General features: G+C 44.5%; 2 protein-coding genes across 6 annotated transcripts in view; one reads left to right on the top strand and one right to left on the bottom strand.

Annotated features, from left to right (window-relative positions):
* THRB (thyroid hormone receptor beta) overlaps positions 1 to 6,692 on the bottom strand; it is a 416,152-nt gene extending 409,460 nt beyond the window's left edge. The window contains exon 1 of one of the 5 annotated variants that reach the window (XM_043454461.1): positions 6,512 to 6,692. The gene's annotated coding sequence lies outside the window, so the exon portion shown is untranslated. Of the gene's footprint in view, positions 1 to 5,081; positions 5,190 to 5,459; positions 5,741 to 6,118; positions 6,139 to 6,231; positions 6,456 to 6,511 lie in introns of those variants that run through there. The other 4 variants (XM_043454460.1, XM_043454464.1, XM_043454459.1 and 1 more) reach the window with 4 other exon arrangements.
* LOC122432424 (basic proline-rich protein-like) lies at positions 4,730 to 5,581 on the top strand. Its single transcript, XM_043454328.1, has one exon. It carries the CDS (start codon positions 4,730 to 4,732, stop codon positions 5,579 to 5,581), a length of 852 nt encoding a protein of 283 aa, XP_043310263.1.
* Positions 6,693 to 27,408: the final 20,716 nt, after the last annotated feature.

Here is a 27,408-nt window from a genome sequence, read left to right as displayed (position 1 = left end):
ACAAATATTCTGTATGCACTGTATACACACATCCATATCAGTACATGAATATGTTTATGTTAGAGCCTCTGTCATGAAGGAAAAGCTATAGTATGCTTCCTGGGAAAGAGTCGAGCTCCTGGATCCTAACTCCTGGGTCTCCTGACTTGTCACTTGAAAAGGATACTTAAGTTCATAGCAGAGCTCAGCTTCTCACTCAGTAAAAATAGTGCCACAGAAGAAGAGCCGCCAGGACATAAAGTCTCCAAAGTGCCTTGAAATTAGGACAGTATGGACCAAACAACATTAGCATTAAATGTGGATCACGATTCTAGCTGTCAGTTGGGCAGATTCCTGAGAAGACGTGGAAATACTATTTGTGACTCGGTGATGCAGACATTCCCCCTCTCGCCCACTGGCCTAAATGCCACAACTGACTAACACTTTAGGCCCTTAAGGTGGAGAGTGAGCATCCTTAATCAGAGATGCAGCAGCCTAAACGTATTCAATCCCAGACCACATGAATCCCAAGAGAGTCCTGGGTGAATCGTGGTGCAGTTTACACTAATACACATGGGTGGCAAACCTCAGAAAACCATCACCTCCTCAGATTAAAAGAAGTTTATTTCATCTAGGGGGGCCATGTGAGGGACCCCGACAGGCATTCCGTTCCATCACAGTGGAGACCATTTCAGAATTTCTCTGCATTAACATCTGTCTAGTGTCTCACAGTTCACTAGCCTACATGCTGAGCTGCAGAGCAACCAGAGGGGCCAGGCACACAGTAGGTACATAAATCTTTGTAGCCTGAAAGAGAAATCAAATCAGATAATTGAAATGAATTTAAATAAAGCAGGAAGTTAACCTGCCATCTATTGTTTAACCAGCTCAGGCAAGAGAATAAGCCCTTCTAGCAAAATTCTCTGCTGTGATACGGACGTATAATGTAAGCCAGGCAGCAAACATTCACTTGAGCAAAACTAAGTCAGAAGATGACACCGGATACAGTATCAGACAGGAAAGAGAAACATCTTCCCTTCTCCCCCTCCCATTCCTTCTTCCAAAGGAGTGTCTCCCTGAGCCCAGGTTTCAAAGCCTTGGCTAGATGCACTGAGTCAAGGATGAGGAAACCCACAGCCCATCATCACCGTTCAGAGGGGAAGACAGAGATGAAACAGACATAAACAAACAAACTGTCCTGCAGGTCGATAACTACACAGTGCGTGCGCGTGCGCTTAGTCACGTCTGACTCTTGGCAACGCCATGGAGTGTAGCCCGCCGGGCTCCTCTGTCCATGGGATGCTCCAGGCAAGAATACTGGAGTGGGTTGCCATTTCCTACTCCAGGGGATCTTCCCCACCCAGGGATGGAACCTGCGTCTCTTGTGTCTCCTAAACTGGCAGGCAGATTCTTTGTCACTGCACCACCTGGGAATACAGACTAAAGCACCAAGCATCAGGGCCACCTGCTGAGAGAGGTTTATGGCCGCAGGGTCATTTTCCAGTACCTGGACCTGAACCATCCTCTCAGCCTGCTCCAGTTTAAAAGCTTGGCTGAGACACTGGACATTTGAGAAAGTCAGCCTAAAGAACATGTTAACCATTCATTCCTCTAGCTTTTCTGAGCTCTATTTCTGCACTGGAGACAGCGTCCAAAATCTCCACCACTGAGCCACGGGAGCTCAGGCCCCCAAAGCTAAAGTCCCACTAGGTGATTTTCCGTTACTATACTTTCTGCATCTTTTTTTCTCTTGCCGGTTGACAAAAGACTTTACCATATAAATAACTTTACTTCATTTTCTGTAGAAATGAAGTTCAAGTTACATGACGTGCTATTTCATGGGATTATAACTAGTTGGCACGCACGTAGAGGTAAGCCCTCTACAAATGTTATCTGATTTATCCTTACAGGTTCTGTACACACTTGCCACCTCAGTGGCCCCCTGCCCCCCTTTTTTCCTGCTAACTTGGACACAGAAATTCAGAGCTAAATTAAACACTGAAAAGCAATAAGCACTTATTTCAATTTACGCCTAAAGGGAGGTGGGAGGCGGGATCGGGATGGGGAATAAGTGTAAATCTATGGCTGATTCATATCAATGTATGACAAAACCCACTGAAATGTGGTGAAGTAATTAGCCTCCAACTAATAAAAAAATTAAAAAAAAAATTTACGCCTAAGACTTTGATCTCTCTTCCTTTATCATTTTTACTGGTCTCATCACTTTGTGGGATTTTTTTTTTTTTTTTACTATGCATTTACTGACACACGTTTCTGAAAGTCAATACTCTATAAATAAAAATAAATGACCAGAACCATCCATTGTAATTTCCTTTTAGTCCCAACTGTCACAAGAGTTTCCATGAATAGCTAATTTGAAGACTCCCCCTTGGGTATCACACCTCCGTCACTTGGAAACTCTGATAGTGCAATATTTCCCATAATTATCAGGATCAGAATCTGTTTATGAAATGGGGCAAGGAGACAGGGAAGAGGTTGACTGACTTAACTTACAAGTAGGGTAGCGGCCCAGGGCATTGCCTAATCTACCAGCAAGGGTATCGTGTGCTGGGTCTTGACAGTCCCATTCGCCCCTTCCCCAACAGCTACTTTTGCAGACCAGCGACACCACCACACGCCCTTGGTCCCCTTGGGGCTGCCAAGGCCAAAGGCACTGCCAGAACCTGCTGAGTGAGAAGGCATTGCTATCATCCAGTGATGTCTGTTCCCTGGAATCTCACTCTCAGCACTGACAATGCCTCTGGAACTCATAAAGATTCTGCTGAAACCCAGGGAGTTGAAGGTCAGTGTCTTCAGGGAATGAAGGTAACGTGTAAGACAAACTGTTGCTGAGGATTTCCAGGTACTCAAGGCAAATGCCCCCAGGAAGAACTCACAGAAATAACTCTGAGTTGTCACTACACAAAACAGGGCTAGCTTTCATATCAAAAGAGAGAAGCTGAACCACATGGCACGTACACAGGTACAGATCTTGACATACTCCATTGATACCCACGGAGATGCTTACTTAAGTATTTTGGGGAATGTGGGGTTTGGGCACAACCATTTATTTACTCAACAAAGATTTATCCAGCACCTACTGTGTGCTAAGCACCAGTCAAGATGCTAGAGAATCATGAGTAAACACGCAGTCAAGACCCTTTTTCTCATAGACTCTATATTCTAGACAGGGAAGACAAGTACTCAACAAGGAGCAACTCAGATACCAAATAAGACCATGGAAGAGGGATACAGGGAAGCAAAAACAAGGCCAGGGTTCTGAGAAGCAATGGGAGCCTACCTTGGCTCCAACATCAGGGACACGCTCTTAAAAGAAGCAACACATAGTCTTACAGTGCAATGACAAAAAGGAGCTCAAGAAACCAGTCAGCTTTTTTTTTCTGATTTCCTTCAAAAAGATGAGCATACTAAAAGGAAATGTGCAATATCATTTGTGGCTCCACACGCCATGTTTCAGCAACTGCAAAAATCCCAGGAAAGGAAAAGGATCCATGACGTTCTCCATTGGGAAGGAAAGTTCAAGAAACCTCCTTTTCCCAAAGTGGCTAAATTAAAAGAGATCAGTCTTAATTCGCCCTTAGAGCAGAATTTGCTACAAAGAGTCTAAAGAGGGGGAAATGGAATGCTAATTTCTCTTTTAATGTCAGTTACTTTATAAAAAATCATTTTTCAATGTCAATAAAATTATGCATTTGCATTGTAATGCCACTAGGAATTGCTTTATTTAGGAAAAGTCTATGGCTAAATTCAGTATCATTTACTTTCACTTGTTGAAAATTAGAAGCAAATCACATTTACTAGCAGAGGACACAACTTCAACATACAATTAAACTTTGAAACTCATTAAGAATAAGATTCTGATGATATCTATTCAACATGCACAAATAATAAATGACTGTTCACCAATGCCTTCACATATCTCATCTCGAATAAGTTGCTTGATATTGAATTGCTGTTAAAGTCAATTAAAACGCTTAGGCAACTGGCATGAAAACTCCCGAAAACATCCACTGCTTAGAATAACTTTCATCAAAACACCTTTTTCATTCGTGTTTCCTAGTCCCTGCCTTGTTTCAGAATCAGAGAGGCGAGCAGCAGTGAATCAGGGAGCTATCTGTCACTGTGAATATCCAGAATGAACCGGTGAAATATTTTGACTAACATGCAATTTGTATTACTTTGCAATCCAGAGCATGCTACATATTACTGCAATGTAAACATGCATACTAAAAGGTCAAATAATATAAAATTATTGCCCCCAAAGGTCTACATTACCCAATATACTGATACTATTAAAAACTGCTGTGCTGTTATATACACTATCCAAGGAATGCTTAATTTCTTGAACTTCAAAACAGGTCTTTAAAACTGACTCTCGCAAGCATCAAAAGGATCAATAACACACTAAAGGGAAGACTTTGTTTCATGTATTTACTAGGCTTAGTGTTTGAATCTTCACAAATTCTGTGTGTGAGAAGGGCGGGTGTCTGCTCAGGTAAACGCTTGTCTCTTCCTTCGCTTCACTTGATCAACTGTCGTGATTCCAGACCCCACCTTGAACATTTCCCATTTGGGGAAAATTCTACATTGAACCTTCCAGACCTCAAACACTCACCCCACCTCCACTGAAAACAAATCAAAAGACTTAAGATTCAACACTAGTAAGAACCTGATGATGGTCGCCGGGAAATAAAAAGGACCACATCCACCAGGAGTAAAAACTCCCCAAATGAGACCTTCTCCGAGGGGTGGCGGGGGTGGGGGAGAGCGCGCGGCTGGCACCGCTGCGCGGATCGGAACCGACTCCAGACGGCCCAGGGGAAGATGCTGCGTCAAGAGAAGCGAAGCAAGAAGCGCGACCCGGAGGCGAGCGAAATCGGCCGCAAATCCCCGAGGAGGCGGGCAGACGCCAAGTCGCCAGGCGCGGGCACCGGCGCAAGCCACCCGCGGGGTCCGTGCCGCCTGCAAAGCCCGGAGCTCCGGGGCAGGAGACAAGAGGGCTGGGGGACCCGCCGTCCCTTTAAACCGGCTCCACCGCCCCCCCCCCCCGCCCCCGCCCCTCAGCCCCGCTGTCTGCCAACCTTTTCCGAACCCTTGTGTCACAGAACTTCCTCATCATGGAAAGTTCCACTGGGTTCGGCGCCGAGGATGCCAAACTCCGGGTCACAAGGAGTCTGGCAACCAGCCGGGGCTCGGGGTCCGAGGGCCACGGCGGCCCCAGCCGCCCCGCTCCGCCGCTGCCCACGCCGCAGCTCCCCGAAGGTGCCCGAGGCGGAGGGCACCTCCTCCCCGCGGCGGGCGCCCGGCGGCTGACACCCCACCCACGCCCGCCCGCGCGCTCGGCGTCGCCGCTCGCACCCCGAGGGGTTCCCGCGACACCCCCGCCCGCCCGCCCTCCGGACAGCCGGGACTGTCGCCCCCACACCCCCCGCCTCCGCGCCGTCCTCTCGCCGAATTACCGGGGCGCTGGAGCCGGCCGGGTGGGGCGCCCCCGCCGGGGGAGGCAGCCTGCGGGCGCTGCCCGAGCCCGGAGCAGGAGGGCCGCTTCCCCGGCGCACTCGCCTTATTCATGCAAAGTTAATCCCCGCCGCGTCACGGCCGCCCGCCCGAGGACGCGCGCCCGCCTTGGCCGAGCCCCGCAGTCTCCACCCTCCTCCGCCCCCTCCTCCCGGCGGCGGGGTCCCGGGAGCGCGTCCTGCAAAATGTCAACTCCCCGGGCGGAGAGGGGCGGCCGGGCCGGGGCCGCGCCGCCCGCCGGGGCCGCTCCACTTTTATAGGCGCGGGCGGCGAGCGCGGCCGGGCCGCCGAGTCCCCGCCTCTCGGGCCCGCGCGCCCGGCCCGCTCCGGGCCGCTGCCCTCCTCCGGCCCCGGCGCCCGCGCCGCGTCTGCCAGCCGGTGACCTGGTTTCCCCTCCGGCCCGCCCGGCGCTCCGACTCGCGCGGCGGCGGCGGCCCGGAGCAGGCCGGCCCGACTCCTCCCGGGGCGCCGCGAGGAAATGGCCTCCCGGCCGCGCGCCCCGGGCGCCCGCCGGCCCCCGACGCCCCCGCCCTCGACGCGTCCGCCGCGCCCCCCGGCCCCGCGCGCCCGGCCCGCGCCGCCCGGCTCACCGCCTCCGCACCTGCCGCCCCAGGTGCGGGCGCCCCCGGGCCCCGTCCGGGCCGTGCCCTCCACCCCGGAGTCCTCCCCCGGCGGCGATGTCGCGGCCGTTTTGGTGGCCGCGCGTCCACCCACCCGGCTGCGTGCGCAGGGAGGTTCGGGCTTGGGCGTCATTCCTCTAGTCGGCAGAGAGGAAGGGACGGGGGCCGGGGACACGGGGCCGGGAGGGGTGACTTCCAGAAGCTCGGGCTCCGCCGGGCCCCGGCCGCCGCGCTCCTCCCTGCTCCTCCAAACCACTTGTGGCGCGTGTCGGGGCCGACGCGGCGCTCTGGCTCCTCCTGGGGCCTCGCTCCCGCCGGGCGTCTGGCGGTCCCCCCCCATCGCCAACCCCGGGGCTGGAAGTTTTGGAAAATACCTGGCTTGCGCTTGCGGGAGACGCCCCCGCCGCATCACCCCGCACATCCTGGGAGCCCGGCGCGGGGTGGAGACCCCGCACGGGTTCCAGAAAGACCGCCTGGCTCGTTTGTCTTTGCCCGGGACACGTCCAAATAAAACCCGGAAGACAAAAATAATTTATACTCTTGAAAAGTCCTGCCCGAGTCAGATACGCACTTCTAAAATCCACCCCCCACCCTAGTCCTGAAGGCCGAGGGTCCAGGCTGGGAGAAGAGGAAGCAGACTTCTGCGGTTCTGGGCTAGAAGCGTGCTTGTGAAAATTCTCGGTACCCAGGAAACGAAAATGTCATCGGTCAGAAGCCCGAGTTGCCAGAGAGCTATTTGGACGACAGGGTATAAGGATTTTCTTACAGATAATATTAAAATAATTCCGACTTCATTATTCAGTGTACACATGTATTAGCATAGCCAACTGTTTTGACAGAGCTTTGACTTTTTTTAGCCTCACTGTCTGAACGAGGATTTATTGGAGAGTTTTCTAAATCTGCAGCCAGTGGCGTGTGTTCTAGTCCCAATTCTTGTGAGCTTTCCGGGGAAAGGGACCAGTCGCCTCTTGACACAACTGTCAAGAATTCAGAAACTGCCCTGCTCCGGGGCGCAGCGTTTGAGCGTTCGAGGGAGTTGCAGACCCCAGGGTTCCCTGGCGAGACGGAGGGACCTCTCCTTTCAGACTCCAAGGACCTTCTTTCCCCCTCGGTCCTTGGCAAGAAATCCGGGCTTTATTTTTTCTTCACGCTGAACAAGGCGGCACCCTAGGACTTGCAGGGTTTGTAGCCGGAGAGAAGTTGTTCTCCTTTTGCAGGGAAGTTCCTGGGCTTTGCTCCAGAGCAGCCCGGGATGTTTTGGTTGGTTTGGAGGAAAGCTGTGGCGTCTGCACCATTTGAACCAAACAGGCGGCCCTCTGGTGGCTAACCGTGGGCGAAAAGCTGGCCACTGAGGGAAAAGCCTGCCCTGAGAGGCCAGCACGGTTGACACCTGGTCTTCTCCGGGCCCTGGAGCCCCTAGAACTGCTTTGAAAGGACAGGAGGTGGGTGCTAGGTTCTAATCCGCTGGGGCTTTTTTTTTTTTTTAATTTTATTGAAGTATAGTTGATGTAAAATATTGTTTAATTTTTGCTGTGGAGCAAAGTGATTCAGTTTTACACATCTAAACACTTTTTTATACTCTTTTCTATTATGGTTTATCATAAGATATTGAATATAGTTCCCTATACAGGACCTTATGTTTATCTATCCTATATTTGCATCCTCTTCCCGAGTATAACTGGGAGCTCACTTCCTTCTTAAGTAGGAAACATCATACAGAGAACGGAATATAATAAAAGCTGTTGCTTCCCTTTGTTCCCTGACTTTGTTTTTATGATCTCATTTGGCCTGGAAACTTCTGAAATAAAGAGTAAATGAAAGCTAAATAAACAATGTGGCATTATTCAAGCAATTAATGAAGCAATGTTATATAACAATAAGTGAGGGTAATTTTATTTATTTTTTTGGCCACACTGGCATGTGGGATCTTAGTTTCTGGACCAATCATCCCCTGTGCCCTGTGTTGGGAGCTCAGAGTCTTCACCACTGGGCCTCCAGGGAAGGCCCCAGGCCAGGGCAACGTTGGTGCAGTGTTACTGAGACAGTGTGATTCCATCGGAAATCAGCCCACTGAGCCTTCCAGGCTGCGTCATGGTGAGGAAGGGTTACCAACATGACATGGTGTTTGTTTTTCTAATTTTACACAAGGGGGTACATTGGAGGAGAATTTTACAGGGACTTGATTGAAGGCAGAAAGTCATATTCAAATTTTAGACCACAGGGTCCTATGTTCTGATCTGAGAGGGCACGCCAAAGCTGTTCTCGTGACCTAGGCTCACCCTTCACCGTAGCCACCGTCATTACCAAGGGGCTACAAATTTCAGGCTGGTGACTTGGCTCAAGGAAGCAAATCATTCATATATTCATGTATTCATGAACTGCCGGGGTGAGAAGATAAATAAAACAGCACCCAGCCGGGCTGGGGGGACACTGGGAGCAATGAGGCCGGTGGTACCAGACAGGGTCCAAGCCTCTCTCTACTGAACGTTTTGATACACTGTTCATCTTGGATAATTTGTTGCATTCATTTTGATGTTTAAAATATGGCATGAAAATATTGTCTCTCAACTACTGAGTTTTTTTATGTTCCTTTAAATTTTGCTCTCAAGATGAAGCAAGAGCGTCATTTATCCCAGCCTGGGCTCCCTCTGCTGTGACCTCAGTGTTAGCAGAGTCTAACCAGAGAAGTAAAATTCAATTCAAACTATATTAGTATTTAAGGTAATTAGTATATGGTAAGGAACTTCAGGGCTTTCCAGGGGGCTCAGGGGTAAAGAATCCGCCTGCCAAGCAGGAGACGTGGGTTCGATCTCTGAGTCGGGAAGATCCCCTGGAGAAGGAAATGGAAACCTGCTCTCGTTTGTCTGGGAAACCCTATGGACAGAGAAGCCTGGCGGGCCACAGTCCATGGGGGTTGGACGCGACTTGGTGACTAACAACAACCAAGGAACTTGATGTCAGGTTTAGAAACAAGGGTATGTGGGAATGGAAAAATGGGGAGCTTTCACTGAACAGGGCTGCACTTAAACTGGTCCGTTCAGAACGGACCAGATTTCACCATGAAGTGCTGGAACCAGAAGTAACATTGTAGGCCCCAGAACCAGTGGTTTTCACTCATTCATTCCACAGCTGCTTCTCACGTTCACTGTGCAACCAAATTACCCAACCCTGGAGCTCTTGATTCTGTTGATTGTCAGTTGCTGGAATTTACTCTGGCTATGAGGGCCCCAGTGATTCTGGTTCATGGCCAGTCAAATAAGAATGTCAAGTCTGTCCCTGCCCTTCAGAGAAAAGACAGACTTAATAGGGAGATACCATGCTTAAAGTTAATGCTAAAAGTCAAGGTGCAATGAGAAATATATAAATATAAATTACTAAGTAGTTGCTGGTGAGGAAGACTGGTTCAGGTGAGACTTTCTGTCGAAGGTCCTGGGTGGATATTTGGGGAGAAGCTGGAGTAAAGAAAGGAGGTTGCCAGCCGTATTATTAGCAGGACCCAGTGGAAAATGAAAATGCAGAGCCCTTTATTCAAGAAGCAGGAAAAAAAAAAAGTGCCACACTAAAGACAAAAATATATAAAGCTCTCTCTTTTGTTCCATGTTCTCTCTTTGGAATGATTATGGTATTTTTTATTTGCTATTTAATATCATTCTAAGTAAAGGAAAACAAGCATTTTAAATGACTAGCATCAATTTCACTGCTCATTTTTAGATCATGCAGTGCTAGTTTTAAGGGAAAATATAGGAGCATTTAACTCATTGTGAAATCGACACAATTACTCAATCTGTATTTTGTAGCAAGTATGTGCGGATACTTTGTGGTTTGCATACGCAGATATGTTTTGTTCTCAGGAGAACAGTTGAAACAGCACAAAACTGACTCAACATTTTTTTTTTTTTAATTGAAGTGTAGTTGATTTGCAATGTCGTGTTAGTTTCTGGTGTACAGAAAAATGACTCAGTTATAATATACATACACATATATTCTTTCCATTATAATTTATTGCAAGATACTAAACACAGTTCCTTGTGCTATACAGGAGGACCTTATTTGCTTTATGTATAGTACTTTGCTAATCCCAAGCTCCTAATTTACCCTTCCCATCCCTTTTCCCTTTGGGAACCATAAATTTGTTTTCTATGTCTGTGTGTGTTCTGTTCTGTAAATAAGTTCATTTTTATCATTTTTTTAGATTCCACAAATACGTGCTATTATATGATATTTGTCTTTGTCTTACTTCGCTGAGAATGATCATCTCTAGGTCTACCTATATTGCTGCAAGTGACATTGTTCCATTCTTTCCGATGACTGAGTAATATCCCATTATATGTATGTACCATATATGTACATACCATTCATATGTATATATGTACCATACATATACATATGTACCATCTTCTTTATCCATTCCTCTGTCAATGGACATTTAGGTTGCTTCCATGTCTTAGCTTCTTTATATATGCCCATTCTATCCATACTCCATCTTTAACTTACAGATGAATTAAGAAGGACTGCAAAGAAAATAAATTCTGGGTTGCCCTTTTCTTCTCTGTCTTCAGTTAGTTAAAAGAGGGAAGGAAAACAAGTAAGAAAAGACACGATAGGGTTCCTTGGCTGTTGTCTTTTTTTTTTTTTTTTTGCATTCGGAACATGTTCTGTTTGGAATAGGAAACTTGGCCCCGTGGGTTGTCCCACTTAGCTGCAGATGTAACTTGCTTGCCTGGTACCTGACGAGCTTTGCTCACCTCCCAGACATCGTGAGGGCATCAGGATTCTGTGTTCACGGGGCACCGAGACTGCCCCATGCGAGTGGGCTGGGAAGACCACAGTGGACACATACCTCGTGTGGATCGCTGCTGCTCCAGACTTCATTTACAAAATGCAAGTTCAAAGATAAAATTACTAGCAGTTTCAAAATGGTACAGTCAGAGTGTTAAACTAACTGCCAGGCTCCAAGCGTGGGGCCCCGTGTGACTGCATAAGTTCCATGTCTGTGAAGCTGACTGGGGGAGAGGACTTGATTGTGTGCTGTGGGAGGAACCTAGGGTGTGCTGGAGAGTAAGCAGACCTTCTGAAATGGCTGGTTATGGCAAGAAGTGGATGATACAGTTGACATTTATTAAACTCGTATTATGTTCCAGGTATTGTCCTAAATACTTCAGACCCTTTTAAAATTTGCCCTAGAGCTCTGAGGAGTAGTATTCTTATGCACTCTGCTTTTCAGATGTGGGAGCTAAGACACTGGAAGAATACATCATCTGCTCGAGCCCAGACACTACTGGTGGAGGCTGTACCCTTAACCAGCCCATCCTGCTCCGTGTATGCAGGAGAGGAAGTGGTGGGCAGGCTGTGGGTGGAGAAAACCTGCACGTGTTCTGGGAGTCAGGAGATGGCTCTCTAGTTCCTCATGGAAGGGGTTGTTCTCTGGGACAACCAGAAGAGGCCTAAATAGCACATGCCTGTTACCAGCAGTAACATAGAAAATTCCCTGGTTACATTGTCTCTCCTTGTTTTGCAACTGACAGTGGAAGATTCTGAGGCTCCTGGGCAGGAAGCTGTAAGCCACAAGCTGGAAGGAGCCTGGGTCCCTGCATCACCTTACAGAGGAATCTGAGAACATTCACACTGACCTGGGCAGTATCTGAGTCATCCACTTCTGTTGTATGAAGCTGCTGAAAAGTGAAGGTTTATTTGATGCAGTAATTTAGTGTTATCCCAACACACCCATCAGCCAAGCCAAACTCCACCAGAACATAAACCATCTTTGCTGTAAACAGATACAGTGCAAATAGTGAAACAGGCCTAGGCACTTCTACATGCATAAAGCCCTACAACAAAATATTGTGTTGAAAAAAGTTTAGTGATAATTTTTTAATTGAAATGTGGTGGTTTAGTCGCTAAGTCGTATCTTACTTTTGTGACCCCATGGACTGTAGCCTGCCAGGCTCCTCTGTCCATGGGATTCTCCAGGCAAGAATACTGGAGTGGGTTGCCATTTCCTGCTCCACAGGATCTTCCCATCCCAGGGATCGAACCCAGGTCTCCTGCATGGCGAGCAGATTCTTTACCAACTGAGTTATATAATTTCAATCAAATTCAATTTATGTAATTTCAATTCAAATTTCATTTAATTAGGACTTCCCTGGTAGCTCAGATGGTAAAGAATCTGCCTGCAATGCAGGAGACCTGGGTCTGATCCCCAGGTAGGGAAGATCCCCTGGAGGAGGGCTTGGCAACCCACTCCAGTATTCTAGCCTGGAGAATCCCATGGACAGAGGAGCCTGGTGGGCTATAGTCCATGAGGTTGCAAAGAGTCAGACAGGAGTGAATCAACTAACACTTACATAATAGTAAAATAGACAAATCTTCAGTTTTCAGTTGGATGAAGTTTCGTATTTTTCTATCCTTGTGTAATCAACATCCAGACAAGATCAAAAATGTTTCCAGCAAGTCAGAAAGTTTCTCTGTGTCTTTTCTCTCTTGACAACCCTTCCCTTCTAGAGGAAATGTTATTTTGAATCCTGCCATCAGCTATAAGCTTTGCCAGTTCTTGGACTCCATACAAAGAGGATCACATCATGCCTGGTTTCTTTTACTCAAGGTAAAGCTTTTGAGCTCAGTCCACGCTATGGTGTGAATGAGAAAGATTTCCTATTTTTCATAAACATGTGTGAGCGTTTCACAATTGATGAACATTTGGGTTGTTTCCAGTTTGGAGCTACTACAAATAAAGCATCTGTGTTTGAACAATTCTTTTTGTGGATACATGCAATCATCTCTCCTGGGAATATGCTTAGGAGTGGAATTGCTGGTCATATATCATTTCTTAATCATTCTGTTAAGGGTCTCTGAGGTGCTAGCACAGTGATGGACAAGTAGATGGGCAATTAGCATCTGCTGACTTCCGTTCATTCTTACAGTTATCACGAATAAAATATCCAAATAAAATCATGTGAAGTCTACACTGAATGACCAAATGGTATCACAAGCATGAAAATCCTCAAAATAATATTCTAAACTAGCAGTGCCTTATATACCAATTACAAGGTCTGTTTGCAGCCACCCATCATTTCCTATGTCCCGGAGTTTACCCAAACTCATGTCCATTGAGTAAACTCTGAGAGTTGGTGATGGACAGGGAGGCCTAGTGTGCTGCAGTCCGTGGGGTTGCAAAGAGTCAGACATGGCTGAGCAACTGAACTGAACTGAACTGAACTGAATTATTTCCTATGAACTAAGCCACTGACTAAAAACCTAAGTATGCATAAATGAAGATGCTGATTAATTAAAGTGCATTTGGAAAAAAGGTGAGTGGGGAAAGGAAGGTAAGGATACCAAAACACTTCTATGTTAAATCTTGATTTTTCAGCTATCTGAAAGATCAATTTAAGATGAGCTGAGTAATTGCTAATTGGACTGTAATAACCTATGTTCATTGTGAGCACACAAAAGTATACTGTGGTGGTAAATTCTTTGTCACAGAAGAAATCTTTAATACACATCATCCCAAACATGTCAGTTAAGTGTACTTTTTTTAAGGTATGTTTATATCCATCAAGAGTGGAAATGTAATTTTTAAAAATTCAGTGAAAATATTATTTCTATTTAGGAAGGGAATACAGTGAATCTTATTCATTTCCATGGAAATCAACTATAATTCATCTGTAAATAATAGCTCATATAATACAATGCTTAGTATTAAGGGCTATTTTCAGATTCTTAAAATCCCTGACTCATACCTGCTGTGACTGTCATAACTTCGAATTTATTTGTCTTTGTCAGTTTAAAAGAGATGCTCAGTTTGAGGGCAGTACAGGTCTTATCAATACTTTCTATTTCCATGTATCATAGATCTCTTTCACAATAAACTTGTCTTAGCCCAAGTTTGCCACATGAATTACCATTTATATAAATTTAGAGCAAAACCTCCTACTTTGATCATGCCAGATAATGTACTTGAGGTATGAGCTCTAGGTCTGTGTCTTTTCTGGACACTTTGGGCAGGTTAGTGGGCTCCTGTGTGTGTGTCACCGCTTCCTCGTCTGTAACAGTGGGGAAGGTAGGCATGCCCACTTGGTAAGGATGGCGTGAGGTGTTCGTTGTTAAAGTAAACAGATGTCCTGTACAGAGCTTGGCACAGCGCGGGTGGTCAGGGAGTATGATCTGTTATTTTGGAGAAAAAAATAAATAAATAAATTGATGCTATTGGAAAACTCAGAAAAACGCCAACTGCTAAAAATCTTTTCTTCATAAGCTAATTAACTCAACAAAAATTAGTAACACTGCTTCCAAGCTGCCCCTGGCTTGGGCTGGCCCTATTATGGGCTCTGGAGAGGGAGCAGTCAGCAGGGCAGTTCATCCCCTCCCCCTGTGGGGCTGAACATCATTGAGCAGGATGTAAATTCTCTGAAGGAGGAGGAACGCTCCTGTCTTGGCAAAGATTAAGCACAAACCAGATACACGGCTGAATTCAGACTTGCAGAGAGAATAGCTTCTGGCGACAGACTTCTTTGCTGATCTACAAGTTCTAGCCTTTAATGATGATATTTTAAGGGAAATGACTCAGTTCTTAGAAAAATCTTTTCATGAATATTTTTTTCCCATAGCATTTCCTAGCTGCAACTAAACGCTGAAGTTAAAATACCTTTCTCTAACTTATCCAGTTTCTAGGATGATTGGATTTTTTTTTCCAATAGGTGAAAATGCAGTCATTCACAAATCTCCAAATGCTGGGTTTAGCACTGAGCTGATCTATCTGAGCCGTAGTCATAATTATTTGTATTACCTTGACCCACTCATTTGTTTCTTTTCTAGTCATTCCACTCACATAAATAAATGCAAGGGATTGGAATAATGAATTCCTAAAATCCATCCCAGCACTTAATTTCTGAAAGTGAATGCACTTTCATCCCTATTTAATGACCAGAGAAGGACCTTTATTTTATGGAAAGCTCTTTAGTTTTTCTTAACAATATTTTTGTACTCATTAAATTAAGAACGTGGGAAATTTAATTTTTTAAAGCAGAATCTGATATTGTCCTCCACCTGATGAGGGAAAGAGAAAAGAATCTTCTTTATCTCGATCGTTTTAATAGCACTTTCCATTAGACATGTAAGACAAATGGTAGGAGGCTTTATTTGCTTGTTTGGGTAAACAACAGGTTGAATTTGCCATCACTGTTTGGTTTACTTAATGGCAAGAGAATCTAAAATTTTAGATCACCAAATGTTCTTTTCTGGCATTTCTTTCAACAATTTTTACTCATTCTGGTACTCATTCATGACATTAAAAAATGACGATGATGAACCAAATCAGAGAACTAAGTAAGTGGAGAGATAGCCCATGCTGATGGATAAAAAGTCTTAGTGTTCCTAAGATGTCAGTTCTTCCCAAATAGACCTGTTGATTCAATGCAATTCCAACCAAAATTCCAGCTATCATTTTGCAGACAATGGCAAACTAATTCTAAAGTTTGTATGGAGGGGCACAATGCCCAGAATAGCCAATAAAATAAGAAAGGAACAGAACAAGGTCGAAGAGCTGACATTACCCAACACCAAGACTATAGTGGGCTGCAGTGATCAAGGCAGGGGTACCGGCAAAAGTAGGCAAATAGATCGACTGAACAGAACAGAGAGCCCAGAAAGAAATCCTCATAAACGTAGTCAGCTGACCTCTGACAAAGGTAGAGAGGCTGTGGAGCGGAGCAAAGATAGTCCTTTAATAGATGGTGGAACGTTGCTACAAAACATAGGGGGCTCAGCGGCTACGCTCTGACCACCTGGAGGGCGGCAGGGAGGCTTGAGGGGGAGGGCATGCGTGTGTGCTTAGGGCTCGTCCACCTCACTCTGTGCCAGAAACCAACACAACATTGTCAAGCAACTGACTCCAGTTAAAAATAAATAGCATCTTTTTCTGAAGAGTGACCAGGACTGGGCCAGTGGTTGAGAGTCTGCCTCCCAGTGTGGGGAACGTGACCTGGGCCCTGGATGCCGGAGGATCCCACAAGCCTCGGTGCAACCAAGCCTGTGCTCCACAACTACTGAGCCTGTGCTCTAGAGGCCGGAGCAAGGAAACAACTGCAGTGAGAAGCCCATGCATCGCAACTAAAGAGCAGCCCCTGCTTGCTGCAACTAGAGGAAGCCCGTGCCAGCAATGAAGACCTAGCGCAGCCAAAAATAATAAATAAATATATATTTTTTTAATTTCATGTGCGGCAAGGAAGATTTCACATACTGCAACTAAGACCCAACACAGCCAAGTAAATAAATGCTTTTTTTAAATAACCAAAAAAAAAAGAAAAGAAAAGAAAACCCAAAAACTTAAAAGCAAAGGGTGCTAGAACAACTGGACATCCACATGCCAAAAAAAAAAAAAAAAAAAATGAACCTAGGCAGAAACCTTACACCCTTCACAAAAATTAACTTGAAATGGGTCACAAATCTAAATGTAGAACACAAAATTATAACACTCCAAAAGATAATAGGAGAAAACCTAAATGACCATGGGTATGCCCATAACTTTTTTGTAACATCAAAGGCATAATTCACAAAAGAGAGAGTTGATAAGCTGAACTTCGTTAAAATTAAAAACTCTTGCTCTGTCAAAGACAATGTCAAGAGAATGAGATGACTAGCCACAGACTGGAAGAAAATGTTTGCAAAAGACATATCTGATAAAAGACTGTTATTCAAAATATACAAAGAACTCTTAAAAGTCAACAATAAGAAAACAAACAACCCAATTAAAAAGGGGGCCAGGGACCTTAACAAACACCTCATTGAAGATGATAAATATATGGCAAATAAGCATGTGAAAAGATGCTCCACATCTTATGTCAACAGGAAGAAGCAAATTAAAATAATAAAGGCACACTTGTTAGAATGGTCAAAATCCAGAACACTGACAACATCAAGTGCTGACAAGGACGTGGAGCAAAGGGAACTCTCACTGTTCTGGTGGGAATGCAAAATGGTACAGCTACTTTGGAAGATAATGTAGTGATTTCTCACAAAACTAAACATACTTGTAAGATATTATCCAGCCATCATGTTCCTTGGTTTTTATGCAAAGGAGTTGAAAACTTAAGTCCACATACACACACACAAAACTGCACACAATTGTTTATAGCAGCTTTATTTATAATTGCCAAAATTTGGAAGCAACCAAATGGCCTTCAGTAGGGGAAAAGATGAACAGTGGTCCATCCAGATAATGGAATAGTATTCAGCACCAAAAAGAAACGAGCTACCAAGCCACAGAAAGACTTGGAGAAAACGTAAATGCATATTACTAAGTGAAAGAAGCCAGTTAGAAAAGGCTACTTACTGTATGATTCTAACTACACGGCATTCTGGAAAAGGCAAAACTATGGAAGCATTAAAAAGATCTGGGGTTGCCAAGAATTGGCAGCTGGGAAAAGGATGAGCAGGCAGAGCACAGGGCACTGGAGGGCAGTGAAACTTCAGTGTGTGATCCTCTCATGATAGACACATGTCGTCACACACTTGTCCAAACCCATAGAAGGTACGGCACCGAGAATGAGCCCTAATGTTAACTATGGGCTTTGATCGATCACACATCAGTGCAAGCTCACTGCTTGTAACCAGCGTCCCACTCTGGTGGGGAATGTGGACAATGCGGGAGGGGTATGTACGTGTCGGGGCAGGTAGTGTATGGCGAATGTCTGTACTGTCCCCTTAATTCTGTTGTGAACCTAAGACTACTCTAAAAAAAAGGTTTAATAATATTAATCATGATAATGAGGTCATTTGAGGTTTTTTTTTTTAAAGCAGGTGGTGGTGATTCCCTCTAGGTTAATTCTCAAATCCGTTTTGAAAGTGCCAAAGTGTCAGTCGCTCAGTCGTGTCTGACTCTTTGCGACCCCGTGGACTGTAGCCCGCCAGGCTCCTCTGTCCATGGGAGTCTCAAGGCAAGAATACTGGAGTGGTTGCCTTTCCCTTCTCCAGGGGGTCTTCCTGACCCAAAGGTCGACCCCAGGTCTCCTGCACTGCAGGAAGACACTCTAGCATCTGAGCCACCAGGAGCATAGAAGGAGTGGCTTGCTGGACTGACTGCCCTGAAACTACTCTGCCAGGAGGCGTCTCAATCCTGCGCTGTGTCCCCCTACTTCCTGGTTCTTCCTTCAGGCTTCAGTGGGGTGTCTGAAAGAAGGTTTTGTGGCTGGTGAGGAAATGCCAGTTGTAAGAATTGATGCTGAGGCACCCACAGGATTGCCCTCAGACTATTAGTTAACTTCCTTGTGTCTCAGTTATTTTGACCTATAAGATGGAAAAAAATCCTCGCTGCCAAAGCGACTAACTAAAATCGCACTTTAAACGTGTTCTTTGTTCACTTTGGACTGGAGGGAAGGAAAAGCAGGCTCTACCTGTTGAAGCGGGGGATGGGGAGGGTCGTTTTTTCTAGGATGCAACTGAGGGAAACAGGCTGCTACTCAGAGGCACAGAGCCAAGTGTCTGGCTTGAGAAGTTTTAAATGAGAATAATCACAGGTTCCTTTCATTTTCCCCTTGTAACTGAGCAACATCTTCAAAGGGCCCTAACCTATCCCCGGGTTTTTGCTCTGCTTAGGGCACCATGCCAGGAGTTTTTCTGTATCAAGAGGAGCCAAAATTTTTCCCGTGTGGCTTCGGAGATTGATACCAAAAGCCAAGAGCAAAGGTCACTGTGTGTGGCATTGTGAACCGATCTTGGCGTAACTGTGCCACATTCTACAGGTCAGCGTTCACCCTCAGTTTATGCTACACACACAAGAGAAAATAAACCAAGGTCAAATAATGTTATGTATCTGCACACAGAACAAGGTGGTACTGTGTGTTCACCTCATCACAGCCAAAGGGAGGAAGCCTCCTCGGACCATCTCAGTGCTCTTAGCAGTGATGAGAGAAATGTTCACATACGGAGGTATGGGAACGTCATTCTGGCTTATGCGTGAGTTAACTTAAATTTTTTTCCCCCATTTAAAATAGACTTTATTTTTTAGAACAGTTTTAAGTTGACAGAAAAAACTGATCAAAAGAGACAAAGAGGCTCCATACTTCTCCACCCTACATAGGCACATCCTCCCCTGTTATCAGCATTTCCCCAAGAGCAGTAGTTACTGTTGTTCAGTTGCTAAGTCAGGTCCCTCTCTTTGCAACCCCATGGACTGCTGCATGCCAGGCTTCCCTGTCCTTCACTGTCTCCTGGAATTTGCTCACGTTCATGTCCGTTGAGTCGGTGATGCAATCTAACCATCACATTCTCAGCCACCCTCTTCTTTTGCCTTCAACCTTTCCCAGAATCAGGGTCTTTTCCAATGAGTTGGCTCTTGGCATCAGGTAGCTAAAGTATTGGAGCTTCAGCTTCAGCATCAGTCCTTCCAGTGAATATTCAGGGTTGATTTCCTTTAGGATTTTTTTTCTTTGTTTTCCCTTCACATATACATTTTATTGAGGTAGAGTTGACTTACAATGTTTCAGGTGTGCAACAAGGAGATTCAGTTGTACATACACACATATATTATTTTTCAGATTATTTTCCATTATAGGTTATTACAAGATATTGACTATAGTTACCTGTGCTACTGTTGCCTGTTGAATATCTATTTTTTAAAAATTAGCAATATAGCAGTCTATTCATACTAAGCAAACAAGTGGAATCAAAATGTCATAAATTTTTTAGCTAGGCAAAAATTCATAAAGTTAACTTGAATTTTATGCTAACTAAAACACCCTGTTTATGGCCTACCCTGTTTGTGAAAAGTGAAAGTGAAGTCACTCAGTCGTGTCTGACTCTTTGCAACCGCATGGACTGTGGCCCACCAGGCTCCTCTGTCCATGGGTTTTCCAGGCAAGAATACTGGAGTGGGTTGCCATTGCCTTCTCCTGCTTTAACGATAAAAGAAAAGGGCTCATTGACCGGAAGTAACAAATGTCCATGTTAAAGATGAAGCACCTATCTTCCTGGGACGCCAATGCTGGTCCTCCTTTGATGAGAAGGCTCACTTCTCAGATGCTGAAACCACACTGACCCACTGTGTATGTGGTGGTCTAGTTTTTAAAACCTTGAAGGGATGTCTGCCTGACTTCTTTGATGTCCTTTATTATGACAAGATATAAAACTGTGCTGAAAACCATATTTCTCTGCAGAAGTTCCTCAGAGTAATCAGAGAAGCTGTCTTTCAGGCTATAGTCTTCTGTTCGGTTCAAATGAAACTATTTTCTATTTTTATTATAGAAAATAATCAACAATCTATAATAAAAATAGAAAATGGTTTCATTTGAACCGAACTGAGGACTATAGCCTGAAAGACAGCCTCTCATTGACAGCAGTCAATACGCCTTGAGTGGGCAGCTTTTTATCTCACCCATAAACATTCATTGAGGGCAAGGTTGGGATCAGGAACTGGGCTCTTAAAGATCACAGTGAATGAAGTAAGATAATCTTTTTTTCATGGAACTTTGAGTCAAGTAGAGTAGAAAAACATTTAAAAATATATCCAGATAGTTAGATAGACACAGGTAGGTAGAGAGACAGACTTAACGGATAGATAGATGTAGATAGATTATAGTTAGACAAATAAATATAGATGACAGATAGATAGGCATATAGATAGATGGATATAGACATATAGACAGATATAGATAGATGATAGACATATAGATAGATAGATATAGACAGATATATAGACAGATAGACATAGATATATGATAGTTGGACATATAGACAGACACATAGATAGCTGGGATCAGTTCAGTTCAGTCACTCAGTCGTGTCTGACTCTTTGCGACCCCGTGGACTGCAGCATGCCAGGCTTCCCTACTTGGTTAGATAGATGATAGATGATAAATAGACACATAGATAGATAAGCAAAGAAAAAGAGAAGGCTGCATAAAAAAGGATGATAGATGAAGGCACTTAAAGTACCCGGGGTGGCCAGGAAAGGCTTCTCCGAGGACGTTTCGGCTCAGAGGAGGGGTGGGCAGGGGGCAGCAGAGTGAAGGGAGGTGGGGAAGCATTCTAGGCGAAGGGATAGCAAAGCTCCCGGGCAGAAAAAAGGATTCTGCTGTGAACCGTGGAAGGCTCACAGATTGTTTGATGAGGTTTTATTGCCTTTTCATACATTTTTTAGCAATTGTGCTGCACTGTTATTCATTTGGTCTGCAGTCTAGGAGTTGTTAATTTTCACATTCAAAAGCAGTCAGTAGATCTTCTGTGGATACATTTCTTCTTCAGTCTTTCTTGGAACAATTGAAATAGTATCTGAATAATCTTCCCCCCTGCTTCCCTATGGCCTTGTACTGACTGCATTTTTGTGTGATATTCTTCTCAACACAGGTCATGTTCTTTTTTTGAAATACTCCTTTAGCTTCTTCAAAATCTGAAGGAAATGCTATTCGAAAGGAGGGCTTTTCTTTAGATTTCTGTCATTGCTCTTCAGCGTGCCACTTTGGCCCACTGGAGGGAGTGTTTACTTTCAGTAAGGTTCTAAAATGAGTGAGGGAAGAGCCACTGAATGTTTATATCATCGTGTGTGTGTGTTTTTACATGTGTGTATGTGTTGGCTTTTGGGTGTGTGTGTGTCTAAGTCCCATGACTGCAGGGTTTGTAAGTTTTCTAAAGTATCCCAAGAACCTAGCATAGGACCAAACCCAAGGAAAAGGTTCACTAAATAGTTGGTGCATATACGGTTTCAAAATCCTGCTCTGATTTTTTAAAAGAGGAATAAAGGCTATTACTTACTGAGCATCTATTATGTGCCAGACACCTTCTAAGCTCCTACTTATTATACACAACAACCCTCTTACAGAGACAGTATTATTCCCATTTTACAGATGGGAAAATTGAAACTTGCAAGAAATTAAGCAAATTGCCTAAGATAATTTGCTTAATCTCTAAGCTATAAGAAAGGGTTTTATAATATATGGCAGTATCTAGTGGGTGGAAATGTTAAGGAAAGGCTATCATGGGAATAGTAGAATATGTGTATAACATATAATATGAGAAACCAGGAGTGAGTCAGGGTAAAGCAATGGGCAAGACAGAAGGAAATGGCAAGAGAATCCTCCAGGAAGTATCCTGAAAAAGAAGAGAACCAACACTCAAATCATTGTGCAGCACGTAGAACCCTTTATCCTGAAGCCCCATCAAGGTTTCCCTGGTTTTTTTTACTTGTTTGTTTTTTATATTGCTGGATTTGAACAAAACATAAGTTAGAAGAACCCTTGTTTTAAACTATCACCCTGTTTCAAAATCTGTGCTCCGTAAACAGGATAAAAAAACAGAAGGGTAGCATAAACTTTTATAAGTGCAAGACCATATTTAACCATCCATTTATTCAACATTAGAAAAGGGAAAAGCAAATTTCCTGGTGTGTCATTATCCCATACCCTGATTTTACAGCACCTTAAAGTTGGGAATAACAAATAAAATGATTTATAGGAACTAAATGAACAAGTGGTCATGGTTCAGTGTCACGGAAATGTTCACGCACTTGCATTTTTTTAATGAGATATTAAAAATATCTCATATTATTTAATCCATTTGTATCCTAAAGCCATTTAGTTGAACCCAAAGGAACAGAAATCTCCTTTCTTCTTATCTCCAAGACTGAGTTTCACCTTTAGGGTTGCTACATCCTCACCTTCGGAAAGGATCGTGATCCAGCATGTGAAGTTCAGACCCTCTTTCTGTTGCCGTTACATTTAAAACAAGCTTTGCGGCCAGGTGTTCTCAGGCTCAGCACGGCTCTGGGTTGGTGAGTCTTTCTCATGCCTTGCACTGTTGGGAGCAGAGAGGCCTCCTTAGCCTGAACCCCTCGATGCCAGCAGAGCATCCATCCGCCTTATCCTCCCCTCCCTGCCCCTCCCCAGGCTGTGACAATCAAGACCGTCTCTAGACTTTGCCACAGGTGCCCTAGGGAGCAGACTCATTCCCAGTTGAGAGCTATTTTTCTCCCTTATTGTCAGAAAGTTTGACCACTGCTGAAATGATTTTCTAGATTCAGAAACTGCTTACTGGCATGATAGAGAAGAAAGAAAATGAAACAATTACTAAGAACATATTATTTAATTCATTTCTATCCTAAAGCCATTTAGTTGATTCAAAAACTTAACGTTTTCCTCAAAATATGGGAAAAGAAAAAAATCAGCAAGCCTGACACTTTAAAGTAATATGTCTCACAAACTACCCAACAGACAGAAATGAACATACCAAAATATGAGATGATTTTACAAATGTTGGCACAAAGTTTTTGAAAAAAAGCACATTCACTAATTATAATCACCTGCAATTCTTTTGTTTGACAGTAAGTCCCTAAAAATGTAGCAAAGAAAATTAATAACCTAGGAAATACACAGCAACCCCAGAATGGATCTGAATATCTTATCCCCTTTGATAGATGACTCTGAATACAGAAACCATGCATTCAAATGTGTCATTCTAGACTTTCTCTTGCCTTGCTCACATGCTACCCCATTACTCATCTTTTCAGAATACATCAGCAGATAAATAACCTACTCGAGGGACTCTACAAAGAAGTTCCTTTTCTCAGGCCGTGGATTAGAGAAAGGGAGGCAGACTCTCTGCTAGCGCTGACCAACATCATGAGATCACGAGGGCAAAAAGGACGTGGTTTACCCAGTGAAGGTCAGCTGCCCAATTAGGATAAACAAGGAGGGAGTTATACAGTGCCTACATGACCGATGGCTAGTTAGCAAACTGTTTACCCTAGAAATAAAATCACAAGTCAGGCAGATACTCCACAGGTCAGTAGGAATCAAGACCCGTCAGACCCTAACCTAGCCTTGACTGAAGACACTCCTTGCCCAAAGGACGTAAGTGCTCAGCAGACAATCTATCAGCGAGAGCTGACGTGTGGTTCGGGGGTCCTGACTGACACGGTGCCACCCTGCGGAAGCAGAAGTGGAGCGAAGCAGTCAATCCATTTGTTTCCTCTGAACTCTTTTCCTTTCTTTTTTTAAAAAAATTTTATTGGCGTGTAGTTGCTTTACAAAGTTGTGTTAGTTTCAGGTGTAGAGCAAAGTGAGTCAGTTTTGCATATACAGGCATGTCCGTTCTTTTTCAGATTCTTTTCTCCTACAGGTTTTACAGAATATTGAATAGAGTGCTGTATGCTTTACAGTAACTCCTTGTTAGTTTTTGTTTTCTGAACTCTTTTTCTAATTAAAACATCTTCCCATCTGTCATTAGGAGTTAACTCCTTGGCAATAGCAAATGAGAGATTGGGGATTGTAGGATATGTATATATATATATATATATATGTACACACACACATATATATATGTATACAGGACAGTTGGTGTAACACTGAGCTTGTAGCCAAATTTAATTTTTTAAGTTCTTTATTCATTTTTTATCTTTTGGCCATGTCCCTCAGCATGCGCATCCTAGCTCCCCAACCAGTTATCGAACCTGGGCTGTCTGCATTGGAAACCCGGAGTCTTAACCACTGGACCTCCAGGGAAAAGTCCTGTAACTGAATTGAACTGAACAACAAATGTATTCAAGCAGAATATATAGCATTATGCTATTTCACCTTCTGTTCGTTTGCAGCAACCTTATCAGTCACCTCTGAATAAAATAAACACAGTACTCTCTGAAATGTGACTGATCACTGACCAGCCAGCCGAGTCTCATGGTGACACAGGATGGCTCTGGAGGCCAAGGTCTGGGTAGTTTCTTTGCTCCAAAACAGACCCAGAAGGGGAAACACCCTGAGACCCTCAAGCCAAACCCCACAAGCGGTCACGTACGCTCTTCAATGGTCTGCTTCCTCTCACTGTATTTACATTTCTTATCAAGTTTCGTTGCTGGGTGCACAGACCTCTGGAGAGTGGAAAGAGCAATGTAAGAACAGGTTGAAGAGAGAAAGCGTGTGTGAGGGGTAAACGCTGAGCAGGCAGCAAGGAGGCTGTAACTGGGGATGAGTTCATTTGCAGTCATGCTGTCAACAAAGACCACATCCTCCAAGGCGGTGGCCAGCCTACCAGATAATATGCCATCGTCACTACGAGAAGCAATCCTGACTTGTGTTGTAACAAGCCCTCTGGTTGACTCTGCTGCGTGCTGAAGTTTGAGAACCACCGCCTTAGAAAAGGAAACAGAATTAGGATAGTAAAGCTCAGCCTTCCAGGGCCCCTGACCTAATCATAATGGTGATAATGATGAGAGTTTTAATGGATACCTTTTGTGAACACTTTCTGTGCATTGAAGGGCTTCCCTGGTGGCTCAGATGGTAGCGAATCTGCCTGCAATGCAGGAGACCTGGGTTTATCCCTGGGTCGGGAAGATCCCCTGGAGAAGGGAATGGCTACCTACTCTAGTATTCTTGCCTGGAGAATTCCATGGACAGAGGAGCCCAGCGGTCTGTAGGCCATGAGGTCCCAAAGAGTCAGACACGACTGAGCAACTAATCCTTTCTTTTACTTCTGTGCATTGAAGCCTTGCGCTATCTTCTTTAAGTCTCCCAAAACCTCAATGAAGTACTATTATCCCATTGTACAGAGGAGAGAATGAAGTCAAGAAAAGCTAAGCAATTTGCCCCAGGGTAGCCATTAGTTGCAGACCTGGGATAATAGCCCATGTCTGGTTGATCACACACACACACACACACACACACACACACACACACACCAAGCTCTCACTCTTCACTAGCATGCCATGATGCCTTTCCCAACTTCAGCTCCCTCAAGCTTCTCTCCCTCTTTACCTCCACTTCTTACGTTGTCTGTCCCAAGGGCCACATCAGGAAAACCCCTTCTCAGCAGCCCATGCCCAGCCAGCCCCTCAGCTTTGTTCTGGCCATCCCTTCTTTCCAAGGTCCACTGGAAGTCTAAAGACATAACACCCAGAATAAACAGAGACTGGATTTCCCCTCAAACAAACCCAGTCCTTTACCCCTTCTTTATGGACAAACAGGCCACTATCACGATTATAAACTACACTTCCGAAGCTAGATGAGACTCTTGCTGGATACCACCTATACCTTTACTACTAAGTCTGATAACCATGTGGGGTTCCCAGGTGGCGCTCACTAGTAGCAAAGAACCTGCCTGCCGATGCAGGAGACCTAAGAAACACGGGCTAGGCTCAATCCCTGATTCCGAAAGATCCCCTGGGGGAGGGCATGGCAACCCACTCCAGTATTCCTACCTGGAGGATCCTATAGATAGAGGAGCCTGGTGGGCCAGTCTATAGGGTTGCAAGAGTCGGACAAAACTGAAGCTACTTAGCACGCACACGCATGATATGCAGGCTGGTAGCGTCTCATTCTGGAAGCTTCTCACAAGTGCAGGATCTTAAACCCCACCCCAACCCCTGCTGAACCAAATTCTACATTTTCACAAGATTCTCAGCTGATGCTAAGCACACTGAAATCCAAGGAGCACTAGTTTATTTGGAAATACCCCCTTATTTTACCTGAGGAAACCAACACCCAAGGGAACTGAATGACCTGGGCAGGGTCACAAATCTAGTTAAATCGGAACTGATCCTGTTAAAAGAAATCTGCTTTTCTCCAGATCCCTGCAGCCTTCAACTCTATGCCAACTCTATTGCTGCTGCAGCCGCTCTGATTATTGAGGGCTTCCTAGGTTCTGAACGCATGCTCATCACTTTACATGGAGTATCTCATTTGATCCTTTACCAGATCCTGAGAGTTCAGTAGTAGTTTTGCCTCCTTTTTTTTTTTCCTGATTGGGAACCAGAAACCTAAAGAGGTTTAAGTACTTGTCCCAAATCATGAAACTTCCAAGTAGTGAATCAGAGATTAGAATTCACATAGTCCGACTTTGAAATCAGGCTTGCAGCTATCAGATATATACTGCATGTATATCCTTGGCTTTTCCTCTGAGTCACAAAGCTTCTGCCTTTCCATCATCCATCTATCGCTCTACCATCATCATCTTGATCATCCTCATCTATTAATTCTTTGAAGATCAGAAAGTGCATAAGACGGAGGCATTCTGCTTGATGTCTCTTTAATTTCACTGTTCTCAGTGATAGTGTTATCAAGCCTGTCACCCCAGAATCATACCCCAGCCCCTCTTTCTATTTAAAGAAACCGATTACTCCTATTTAATTTCAGGAGGAAACTGCAGAGAGAAAAAAACAAGAACTAGCTAGAACCTACCAGGCCCAAGGTGGTGGAGGATTTGACTTCCAGTGGACCTTGAGCCTCATTATATATTCATTGAGATTCATTAGCTAAATGACACACCCACCAGCACTAAGACAGTTGACAGTTGC

The sequence above is a fragment of the Cervus canadensis genome, chromosome 31 (assembly GCF_019320065.1).
Source record: "Cervus canadensis isolate Bull #8, Minnesota chromosome 31, ASM1932006v1, whole genome shotgun sequence".
Lineage (NCBI taxonomy): Eukaryota > Metazoa > Chordata > Mammalia > Artiodactyla > Cervidae > Cervus > Cervus canadensis.
This window is presented reverse-complemented; position numbering and strand designations above follow the sequence as displayed.

Bases quoted from the DNA above. Each gene is read 5' to 3' on its own strand.
- LOC122432424 (XM_043454328.1), top strand. From the start codon at position 4,730: ATGAGACCTTCTCCGAGGGGTGGCGGGGGTGGGGGAGAGCGCGCGGCT.